This window comes from Hylobates moloch, unplaced genomic scaffold (assembly GCF_009828535.3).
Source record: "Hylobates moloch isolate HMO894 unplaced genomic scaffold, HMol_V3 SCAFFOLD_17, whole genome shotgun sequence".
Classification (NCBI taxonomy): domain Eukaryota; kingdom Metazoa; phylum Chordata; class Mammalia; order Primates; family Hylobatidae; genus Hylobates; species Hylobates moloch.
In genome coordinates this window covers 10317119-10329686 of record NW_026652292.1, presented here as the reverse complement: position 1 = coordinate 10329686, position 12568 = coordinate 10317119, and the positions used below count along the sequence as shown (strand labels likewise).

At 35.5% G+C, this 12568-nt stretch overlaps 1 protein-coding gene across 7 annotated transcripts in view; it reads left to right on the top strand.

The window, feature by feature from the left end:
* CTNND2 (catenin delta 2) overlaps positions 1–12568 on the top strand; it is a 931369-nt gene that overhangs the window by 547787 nt on the left and 371014 nt on the right. For all 7 annotated transcript variants that reach the window (XM_032135942.2, XM_032135940.2, XM_032135941.2 and 4 more), the window contains one exon: positions 6107–6362. In XM_032135942.2, the coding sequence (XP_031991833.1) occupies positions 6107–6362 (256 nt within the window). The remainder of the gene's footprint in view (positions 1–6106; positions 6363–12568) is intronic.

The following is a 12568-nucleotide window of genomic DNA, read 5'->3' as shown; positions in this document are numbered from 1 at the left end:
TGTTTTTTTCCTGCTAATTTATATCATGAAGACTTAATGAGGAGCTTGCGTTTTTTAAAATTGTACTTACATAGAAATCTATCTGCTCATTACAATGCTATTGGTTAAGTATAGTCACCACCATCACAACAATGTTATTCAAAGTTTCAACATGATCGTAGTACCTCATATCTCATCTTGAATTTTTGTTGTTGTTGTTTAAGTTTCAGGATACATGTGCAGGACATGCAGGTTTGTTACGTAGATAAACGTGTGCCATGGTGGTTTGCTGCACCCATCAACCCATCACCTAGGTGTTAAACCCCGCATGTATTAGCCATTTATCCAGATGAAGAGCTTGCATTTTTAAATTCTTTCAAGGATATAACAAGAAGGAAACTATGAGAGCTATTTAAGGATAGGGTTTTACATCATACTCGCTTTCAAATGTATCTGTGATATATTCATACGCATGATCCCACATTCAGTTTGAGAACCAATGTGATAGGCATGTTTGGCCTGTTCTGGTGTTTTCAATGTCTTCTTTTCCAATAAAAGCAGGGAAAAAAAGATCAACACCAATGACAATTATTCCATTACTACTAAGAATCATGCATTAAATGCCTCTCCCCACAAAGATAGTAATACATGAAATTGTTTTAAATTTTGTATGTTCAAATTTACCCTTGAGTATTCTTCCATTGAATTTAGATGGATCAACTTGTGCTGAGTACAGAAAATTGCAAAATGTTTATAGTTCAGTTCTTAATGATGACACTCTTGGATATATGCCAGATTAGGTGCTAAAGTTTCCCTATCCCTAAAGAAACTGAGTTGAATTCCTTTTAAGAGTATGTAGGCCATTTTCTTGGACCCACTGTCACCTCATCTATTTTTATTTTCTGAACTTTCAGAGGCACATTCTTTAATTACTTTATTATATGCTTATTTTGTATTTACATAACATGTAAATGTGCTTTATGTTTTCATATTTATCTGTATATGCAGATATACTTAAAGACAAATAATCCAAAAAGTAGTGCTTTTTTTCTTCCTCTTTATTGAACATTACCTTATATTCCCCCCACCAAGTTTCTATAACTGTGTGCCCAGATTCTTGTATTTTATTCTGTTCTCCTTTTTTCCATTCTCAGTAAATAATGCTTGCAATTATCTATCATAAAGCAGAATATTTCACTTTATTAAAAAGGATGCCTCTTCCCCTTTTTCAAACAAATACAGCACATAAACATAAAACATCTCTTTATTTTTCCTTTATAAACTAGGCCTTTATTTGTGCAGCTCTGCAGAAAACAAACAGATAATTTCATAAAAGCATAGGTATCTATTGAAGTATCAAGTCAGCTGCTGAAGTGGCTACTTGTTAAATCTCCCGAAGAGACCAGTGATACAGTTCATTGAATTCTAAGAGCTTATTGAGGGGAAAAGGAGCCGTTTGTAGAGCAGGTGAGACGAGAGAGGAGTGTGTTTACAGAGTTGATGAAGCACCTTCCCTCTCCAGTGTTTGCCCTGAGTAGGTTCAATTGGATAGAGTAATCCTACAAGGAGAATGATTTGGTCAACTGAGCTTTAAAACGCAAATAAGGAAAAGTGTTCAACAGTCTGGAAATTAAGGGAAAAAAAGGTATTAAAGGAAAGTCTTTTAATAGTGTGACCGATATTAATTTATCCATACTAATGGAGAGCCAGGGATTGCATAAGCCACATCAGTGTCTAAATAGTCGGGGCCAGATGGGAGACTTGAACCCTGAATCTTTATGTCATTTTACCCAAGCCATGCGCACCTTTCCGTTTTCTAATATTGATTGATTTCAAAGTTCTTAATGGTAATAGTAATAGCTCGTTTATTTAATATTCTCTACATATTAGATCTTTAACGATTCTCATTCATTTAAAGTAATTGTTTTTATATATATACTTTTACAAAGTAAGGGATTACATTGTTACATTACTAATGGTTGGTTTGAGATCCATTAGATTCTCATACATTTTCTTCTGTATGATTATATAACCTGTCCTTTAATACAGTGTGTTTTTCTCTCCATTTGTACTGATATTTTACATTATTTTCATTGCATTGATTAGCCTCTAATTTATTTTACTATAACAGCACCAATTTGGATTGAGGTTTTATATTTTGAAATTCTCATCAGCTGTTTTATTTATTATGACCTAAAATAAGTTTAAAAGCATGGATCTGGGAGTGACACTTCTAAAAGACCATTTGACAAGGCTGAAACTACACATGATTGTGATTTTTTAAAATATATAATCTTTTCAAAAGTTGTTTCTCATCTTAGATTTCATATCCCAGCCTCTTTTCATAATAGTGATATCACTGGTTAAGACGTAAAACAGTTTAAAATAAAATTAAGATAATTATATATATTGTTATTTTTTGATTTTCCAAGGAATGAACAAAGTTAGGTTTATTTGGCATAATTTTTGTACTTTTTTGCGTATCTCAATAAATTCCATTTAACTGAGAAATTGTATAAATTAGTTAACATACCAACTTATAATATGTTTTTCAATATAATGTTCAGGGTATTAATTCTTTAATGAACCCACCTCTTCTCTGTATCTTTAGTAGAGACATAGTGTAAATTTTTTTTTTCTTTTGAGATGGAGTCTTGCTCTGCCACCCAGGCTGGAGTGCAATGGTGCGATCTCGGCTCACTGCAACCTCTGCCTCCCGGGTTCAAGCAATTCTTCTGTCTCAGCCTCCCTAGTAGCTGGGATTACAGGCACACGCCACCACGCCCGACTAATTTTTTGTGTCTTTAGCAGAGATGGGGTTTCACCATGTTGACCAGGCTGGTCTCGAACTCCTGACCTCATGATCCGCCTACCTCAGCCTCCCAAAGTGAAACAGTGTAAATTTAATGAGAAATAGTGTAAATTAGTTAACATACTAATTTGTAATATGTTTTTCAACATAATGTTCAGGTTGTTAATTCTTTAATGAACCCATCTTTTATCTGTACCTTTAGTAGAGAAATAGTGTAAATTTAATGAGAAATGATGTAAATTAGTTAGCATACCAGTTTGTAATATTTGTCAATATAATATTCAGGTTGTTAATTCCTTAATGAACCCATCTCTTCTCTGTACCTTTAGTAGACATTTCCCTTCATTTTAGGCCTCACCATTTTTCTAAGTTTTCTGACCGTATTAGGTAATTCAATAATCTACAGCTTTGAGGTTTTAAACCTGTCCTGGTAGCCATGGTGTCAATGAGCATAAACTCTACAAACCAACTCTGAGGACTTCAATTCCTTTTTTATTAATATCAGCTGACTTCTGGCAAGTTTCTTAATCTCTCTGAGCCTCAGTTTCCTCCCTGTAAGGTGAAAATGATGTGTATACTCTCTTACAGGATTGTTGGAGAAAACATGAATTTATACAAAGCACTTAACAACAGAGCCCAGCACTCAAAAGGTGCTATATAGTCTGGCACCCAGTGAAAGGGCCTTTCTTCCCAGTGCCAAGTGTACAATCCCCTTTTCTACTGTCGGTTGATTTCAACATTGTTAATGGTAATAATATTAATAATTTATTTGTTTCATATTTTCTCCATATTAGTTATTTAACACTTTTCCTGGGTTGAAATCAAACAGTGATCCCATGAAGCCATTTTTTCTCTTCAGTAACCTTGAAACTGGAGCTTGGAGAGCTCGGTGAACCTGTCCAGTGCCAAGAACTGACCAAAAGGCCAGGATAGGAACCAGTTCTCCACCTTTGGAAGCCAAGCTCTGAAAGAGCTCCAGGACATTTCCCGGAAAGGGGCTAAAGTGAAATATAAATAGGAACCCAATAACATTCATAAACTTTTTTCTACTTTTTCTTCCGCCATACATACCAAGGTGTTGCCTTCCTGTTTCTGCTCAATTAGTTGAATTTCCCACCCTATTTTCACATTTTGAACCAGTCCCTCTTTTATTATTCATAATTTATTGTCTGCTGCTTGGCAGAGTTTTTATTAAACTCTTTCTTGTTATATTTCTTTTAATTCATGGTCCTTTGATAGTTTTTTGTGTGGGTAGTCAAATTGTTCTCCTTACCTACTCTGTTGTTTTCTTAACAAAAAGACTTCTTTAGATTTCAATATTATTTCCTGATCTCTGACACTGTAATCATTGTATTGAATACATTAATAGCAAATGATTTTGCATAGAAAACTTTCTTTTCTGAAAACCATTTTCAGCAAGATTAAATGTTGATACTTAGTTTCCTGAATGGAAAAAAATGCACATCTATGAAAAATGCCAGATGTACTTAGTTTTCTTTTTTTTTTTTGCCCTTGATTTTCTGGCTAGCTTATCACAACTCGTAGAAAATGAAATTTTGTTTACCTCTGTACATTTGTCCATCCAAGAGCAAGTTAATGACTTGCCTGTTTTAAACCCCTTTCACCATAATATAAGGCACATTATGCATAAATTTTAAAATGTGGATTTTAATTACACATGCTGGTAATACTTTGGAGAAATAATAAATCCTCAAGGACTTGCATAAGGACGCAAAGCAGATTTCTGATTGTGCAATTAATGTTTATTAGCCTAATCTGATTATTTTGAGACTTAACACATCAGGACAACCTTCATTATTTCAAAATATTGTCCCTCTGGAAATATATGCACTTTTTGTTTATAAAATTTCTCTTAAATATTTTTGTCATTTTTGTCGTTTCATGGAACCTACTTTCCTAAATTTTTGTAATTCTAAGATGAAGTCTTGAAAGTTCACTGAGAAAGAAGAGCCCTGAACTCTTAAGTCAATCCTCGGTGTTTGAGTGTATTCCTCCCATTCACTTTGCAGCTTTTCATCATTTCAATACAATTTCCTTACCTCTTTTAATAATTATTTTCTCAACGTGACATAATGTCCTTTGTGTCTGATTTGGCATATGTCCCCTAATGTAAAAGAGGATAAAATAAGTTCTATCATTGCTCACTAAGAAATGGTTAGGAAGTCAGAGATGTGTAATTGATAATTAGAACCTAATTCGGTAGAGCACCCATGTCATAAATGGTCCTATCTAGCCACTGGCTGTATTTTGGATATGAAGTCTGCTCTACAGCACCAGAAAGCAAGTGGGCTGTCTACTATTGATCATGACTGGCAGTCTAAAGCAGTTAAGAACTGGTCACATTCTACTGAAATAAAAGATGCTATTTTCATTTTATCTATCAACCAAACCTTAGATGTCAAATGTATTTTGAGAACTGGATAAAAATAATGACATGAAAGGATCTAAAAAGAATCCAAGAGGGAAACAAAAAATTGAAATTCAGTTTGAAAATAGTCTAACTGATTTTAGTAACTAGTGTAAAATCTTCTCAAAACAATTTAGACATATTGAGAAGATGCAAATACTTTCAGAAAAGCTAAGTCAGCTCCTTATTTTGTCTGCCTTGCAGTTGGGTTGCTTTTGGCCTTATTCTTCCTTCACCAAATATGTTTGTTCCTGTGACAGCTTCACTTGAAAAAGAGGCATATAAAAATCTTTCGGGAGTTGCTTTACAAAAACTACAGCAGTCCTGCATTGAATGTTCTGGTGCTAATTATGGAGATGTGAACCCCACCTCTTCTCACCTCCACCCCCATGCATACACTCCTTCTCATTTCTTCTTATTTTCTTTGATTCCAGAAAATTAACTACATTACTAAATTCATTTTACATCTTTAATAAAGTTAATATAACATTCCTGGAACACATTCTGAATTTTCTCAACTTGAACAATAAAGAATTAACTTCCCATGCCTCCTTAGAAAGTATTCTCTATATTTCTTCTGAGTTTTACTTTTGCACCAAGTTTATATTGCAGCTGAACACACCTTCTCTTGGATGTGGGTAAGCAATATACACACAACAGATGCATTCCCCCCATACCTGAAAGGTTTGTCTCTTAGGCATGCTAATTATCATTTGACTGGATAACATTGAATGTATTGGTTCAAGTATGATGGATTAATTTTTTTTATTCTTTTGAACCCCTTATTTTTTATGTGTGTAACTTCCCCTGCCCCTGCCTAGACCTGGTTAACCGTTTCTGTGAGCAGGTCCTCAATTTTTTACTTTGTCCCTACTTTCCTGTCGTAGCCCCATCTTCCCCTGGTGTCGACTCCGTCCCCTTGCAGCGCACAGGCAGCCAGCACGGCCCACAGAATGCCGCCGCGGCCACCTTCCAGAGGGCCAGCTATGCCGCCGGCCCGGCCTCCAATTACGCGGACCCCTACCGACAGCTGCAGTATTGTCCCTCTGTTGAGTCTCCATACAGCAAATCCGGCCCTGCTCTCCCGCCCGAAGGCACCTTGGCCAGGTCCCCGTCCATTGATAGCATTCAGAAAGATCCCAGGTGGGTAAAAACCTTTTTCTTTCCCTATGACGTCTAAAGAGGTTTTGTAACCGGGTACTGTAATTTATTTCACGGCGTGTTGCGTTTATGTCATTGACTATTAAAGGGTTGGCTTTTCTTGGGTTTTCTTTTGTTTGACTTGGAATATGTATGTTTGCAATGGATCCCTAGTATCTTTGGTGGTTCACCACCAAAAACAAAGATAATCTTTTGATCAGAGTATCTATATGTGCTTGACGTTTAGCTACTTGATAAGATGTAAACAGCCGTCTTTAATGCAGGGGAAACTGGGGACTGGAGGCTATGTCATTTGACTTCAGATATCATGGCCTACATATTTGATTGTCTCAGTGGAAGTATGCTTTGTCATCATGTGTATTTCTATTTATCAGATTGCAAAGGGGTACACCTTCCAAGCTGTAGTAAAATTGAAAATTTAGAAATTTTACATGACCTTCATTTCTCTATGTCTGAAAATAAACATTAGAATGAAGTTGTTTAAAGACTGATAAAAACCTGAGCATAATATATTAGAGAAATTGTTGTTATGGAGGTGTTGTTTTTGTGGTTGTTGTTGCTGTTTTTTTCTTTCTTTCTTTCATTTTTCCATCAGTGGCAAGGGGTTTAGCAATGCTCTGCTTCTAAAGTTGGATTTGAGTCCCTGTAGAGTTTAATGATGTTTTATTCATAGCCATTGGATTTATGCTGATAGAGTCCCATAAATATATATATCTGCATCTGTGAATACTGTTGATATGTCAGATTGCTGGTATTTCTTTATGGCAGGGCAGGTGGCTTGACTCTGGTGTTGTACTTAAAATTCATCTCAAGGAATTTTCACTGATGGAACACGCAGGTTCCTATGTACTGTATCGACGGGTTGGCATAGATTCTTTTGCAAAAAGAAATCACTTCTGCAAATATAAAAGGCAGAATGGGATCATTTTATGGTTTTCGTTGAGATAGCTACTTTAGCACAATTCAAACCTGCTTGGAAGGTCCATGTTAAATATTGTATTTGGTATAACACCATTGTAAAAGTGAATTGTAATAAGTGCTTACTGTTATCTACCAGAAATCAGAAGCATTCTTTCGTTTACTATGTTCAGTGTCCTGGTTATCTAGATTTTCAGTCTCAACAGCACTCCTTATAGTCTTGGTCCTGAAACCTGCCCCAGATCCTTAAGTATTCTTGCCATGTATGGCAAGCATATTCATCAGAAAATACCTCAACATATTCCCTATTTTAAAATAGTCTTTCTTGATATGCTACTGAGAATGTATAGAAATAGCATAATAGTGAACCCTTAAGAAATGCTAAAAGACAAAAATATATGATTGAATTGACATTGTTTATATTTAACATTATAGTTTTAAATTGACAATAAACATTTTATCTCCAATGGACATACTTTAAATTTTCATATTAGCAATTTATCTTGATAAGAAACCAAATTATATTTCTCTAGCTGCAGCATAGCTTCTATATTTTATACTGTGTATTAAATGCATTTTATTTTATTAAATGGCGTATCCTTTCCATTTTATGTTACTGTCATTTTTACAGCCTTTTTTCTTCTCCCAATATATTGACACAGCTCTTACCTTTTCAAGCTATGGATTATGTCACTTATATTTATTGAGTGCCTGCTATAAACCAAAAAAGAAAAACACCAATAAGAAGGATTAGAATGAATAAGAGAATATTGACCACTAAGCTTTTGTATGTGTCAAATTTGTATACAGATTAGTGCTATATGAATTATAAGTTCATCCTGAGCTCAGACCTACAGACCCCCCCACCAAAAAAAAGAAAAAACAAACCTAGAACCAGAGCTGGACTATTGTGGTTTATTATAAAAGGGATTCATCATCTGGCATCATGCAAAATGTATAGAGCATAAACTGTAGTAATACCTTTCTTGTCGGGTTTTCTTAAAATGAAGGAATGTCTCAACGTGTTTTTATTTAATGGAGAGACATGCCAAATTTAAACTTCAGGTCCAAAATATAGCAATTCTTTTAAGACAAGATTTTTTCATTTTCCCTTAAATATTATAATTTGATTCCTCGTAGTTGAATATTACCAGAACTAATATGTTTAACTTCTAGGGCTCACACTTATTTATTTTGGCATTATGGCTTATTATTTAAACCTTTCAATCTTTTCAAGCTTTTGAAATATATTTACATATATTAAGGAGAATTTGTTAACATTTTATTTACCACTAACACCAGGCTGTGTAAGCCTCTTTATCATTATAAACATATGTTTATAGCACATTACAATCTTCAAAGTAGACTTACTTATGTCTTTGATGTAATCCTCCTTTGTGAGCAGAAACTGATATCCCATATTTAATGCCTAAATGCAGAATCAGAATGTTAAATGACTTCTTGAAAATGCATTGGTGCCAGGTGAGTATGCGGACCTACATCTACATTGTTAGCACATATTGAATCCACACTGCAGCACATGTTGGCACGAACATTTTTATTTCTTTACAAAAAATAAAAAGGAAAAAGGAAGAGTATATTTATGATTTTTTTCAGAGGATGAATGGTAGTACCAGTATCTGTGTAGGAGTTGGGAAGAATGAAGGAAATTGTCTAAGTAGCTCTGGCATCCCTGATCGATTGCTTATTGGATGTGTGGTCTTTGTTACATTTTTCATTTCTGGCATCTACCTTATTTTTCTTATTGTAGACCAGTATCTCTTCTCTGTTAAAAGAGTTTTAGTATTATTCAGTGAGAAGTGTTTAAGCGAATACTGCATTTTGAAATAATAATTTGAAGTCATGGCAGTTCCACTTCATCATTAGACTTGAAACCAGAGAAGCCATGTTGACTTCCTGTGACTCTAAGTCATAGGATACAAAAGGATTGGTTCTGAGGGGTTGGGATTTTCTTGTTAATGGTTGGCTAAGTCATTTGGATTGTGGCAAAGCTTTGATCTTTTCTCTTTTGACTAGTCATCCTATACGCAAACAGAAAACCCACTTAAATGTCTTATCCAGTTTTCTTTGTAAAGCCAGCAGTCACTGAGAAGATCATTTTTAAACACATAAAATTCACTTTACAGCCCCATTTGCTAAGAAGATTTTATTTTGTAATCGTATGTTATTTTCCATAAAATGTGAATCTCTTAAGGATTGGTATCATAGCTAATATATCTGTAGGTACTACACCAAATATTGAGTTCTATATACCGTTGTTTTTAAACATGAAAGTCAAATATAACTCTTAAATTATATGAAAGAAGTGTCAGTCATGTTGGTAGTGATAAGTCACAAAAGCATTCTCATTTTGAAAATTTGATGATGAAACAAATGGAAAAAAACACAGCAAGACTGATATACCCAGATATACTAAGGGTATTATAAATGTCTTGTCTATCAAATAACAAAAGTCATGGTTAAGACATATTACTGACATAATGTGTAAATTGTAGCAGTAATAGCAACTTTTAATCATGTTTGATTAATCCCTTTTTGGGATGTTGTAATCCTTGGTGTACACTATCTCAAAAGCAATTTTTCAAACATGCTAAAAGAATCTCACTTTTTGTGAATGTGATTTGCAATAGAACACTATCTTCTATTTTGTTATTCATCATAACAGGAATACATACAATGGCACATTTTTAATGCTGATGCTGGGCCCAAATTAGCAGCTGCACTTTCAGTCAGCTCTATCAAACTCACTCCATGGATTTGTTCCATTTCAAACCACAAAATTTGACTAATAGTGTGACAATATGCACTTTGAAGGAATTATTTATACATTTCCACTATATTTTATGTGCTATTTCAAAATAGTAACAAAATTTATCTTATTGTTGGACATTTTATTATTAAATCTCATTAATGAATATTACTTATAAATATTTTATTACTAGGTAAACCTTGGTAAAGGATGTTTTCCAAATGCTGCTTTTTCTTTTTTTACCTGTTCATGATGCATGTGCACATGTGGACACACGCACACACACACCCACGCGCACGCATATATAGTGAATTGAATGCTCAGGAAACAAAATATACTATAAAAATGCTTTTATTTTTTGAGACAAGGTTTTGCTTTGTCGCCCAGGCTGGAGTGCAGTGGTGTGATCCTAGCTCATTGCGGGCTCAAACTTCCAGGCTCAAATGATCGTCCCACCTCAGCCTCCCAAGTAGATGGGACTACGGGCTGGCCACAAGCCTGGTTAAATTATTGTTATTATTTTTTTTAGAGAAGGGGTCTTGCTATGCTGCCCAGGCTGGTCTTGAACTCCTGGGCTCAAGTGATCTTCCTGCCTTGGCCTCCCATAAGGTTGGAATTACAAGCATGAGCTACAGTGCCTGGCATAAAAATGCTTTTAAAAAGATGAAGACTTGAAGAATATTTTTAAAATATTAAAGTTTAAACAGTATTTTGTAACCTGTTACCATGTAACTCAGAAAACATGGCTGAAATGTTTGCAGTAAACCACATATCATATTTTTCAGGGTCCAGTTCTCTCATGTGATGAATCTCTGGGTAGTTTGCTTTTAACTTCAAATGCTCAATAATTATTTATTTAACTGAGGAAATGTCCAAGGGGAGAATACTGGATTCACAACTTAAAGACTCTTGGAGTTTGAAGAGTGCTGGAGGTTGTTTATCAGTTAAGCTAATAGCAACCCCAACACCTTGCCATTCAGCCTCTGCTTGGATGCCTTGAGCAACAGGCCCCTCACCATCTCTTGAACCATTTTATTTTTCTTTGAATAATCCAAGCCTTATGCACCAGTTTATATTGATACAGAAATCTGCATCTTTTGTAAGTTCCTTCATTGATCTTGTTTCTGACCTTTGAAACCATTTGAGAATATACCTATCCCTTTTTCAAAGGGTACCCTTGGGAGACAGTTCCTGCACCTCACTCCCATGTCCAAGGCTTCTGCCCCAATGTGCTAGCTGCCGTTGTTCCGTGAGCTGTCACTTCTGGGCCCAACAGTGGCTGATGTCCCTCCAAATTATGCTTCACATATCACCAGCAAGTGTAGAAAGAGAACAAGTGTTACTTTGGGCAAACCTGGGTTTACTTTAGGGTTTCTTGACAGTAAGATGACAACAATGTTTATAACAGTGTTGATGGTAACGATGATGAAAGTTAATTATTTAAGTTCCATGCTCAGTGTTAAATATTTTATATTCATTACTTAATTTAATCATCCCCAAATCTCTATCACATGACTTTTTATAATGCCTATTTTACATATGGGAAACTGAGGCTCAGAGAGCTGGAAACAGAACCCAAATCTGACTTTGAATCTTGTGTTTCTAATTGCAATGGACATTCATACCGATTTGAGCATTTCGATCAAACAAAATGCCAAGTCTTTTCACAGGCGACTTGTGCAAAACTATGAATCACTGATCTTATCTGGAATTTTTAATTTTCTTTTTAGCATAAATGAAGAACTTTACATTCACTTCTTGTTGAGTGATTCCATTATTTGATACTACAGAAATGATTTTTAGGTCCCAATTTTGTTATCCAGTATAATTATAAACACTGCTCCACATCCTTTGAAATGGGAAAATCAGACATATGTGTCCTCAGTGAGGTTGTATCCAGGTACAACCAGAGCTGGCCCTAGGATGGAGCCTGCAGCCCTCACTCCTCAGGACCTCTCCCCCTGAATCCATCTGAAGGCATTACTATCTTCTAGGTGGCTTTTCCATGGAAGATTCCAGAGTGGGTGCTGCAGATCTAAGAGCCTGAAAACAGCCTTATTTTTTAATGAGCTTTCAAAGTCGTGTGAGAGGGAAAGGGACATCTACAAATGACCGTCATGCTATGGGGAAATAAGACAGATGTGACAAAAGCAGTACCACGGGAGGAGGTGAGGGCTGGTACACGGTGAGGAACAGATGGTATTGCCACAGGAAAAACTGAGATAAAGCTTTCCAGGTAAAGAGGACAGTTAAAAAGAAAAGAGGTCTGGAAATGGAGGGGGGTGGCCAGTTGGAACACTCAGGCCTGGCTCAGTTGGGATGTGGGGCTACAGAGGGCAACTGTCTCTGAATGCCCTGTCCACCCACCCAAATCAGGACAAAATGGTAACTTAATAGCTTGCACTTCCAATATGTGGATTTGTTTAACTTATAAATTATAACCATAGTGTATTAATTTCTTAGAGCTGCTGTCTTAGCCCATAGAAAAATATCCTTGTGT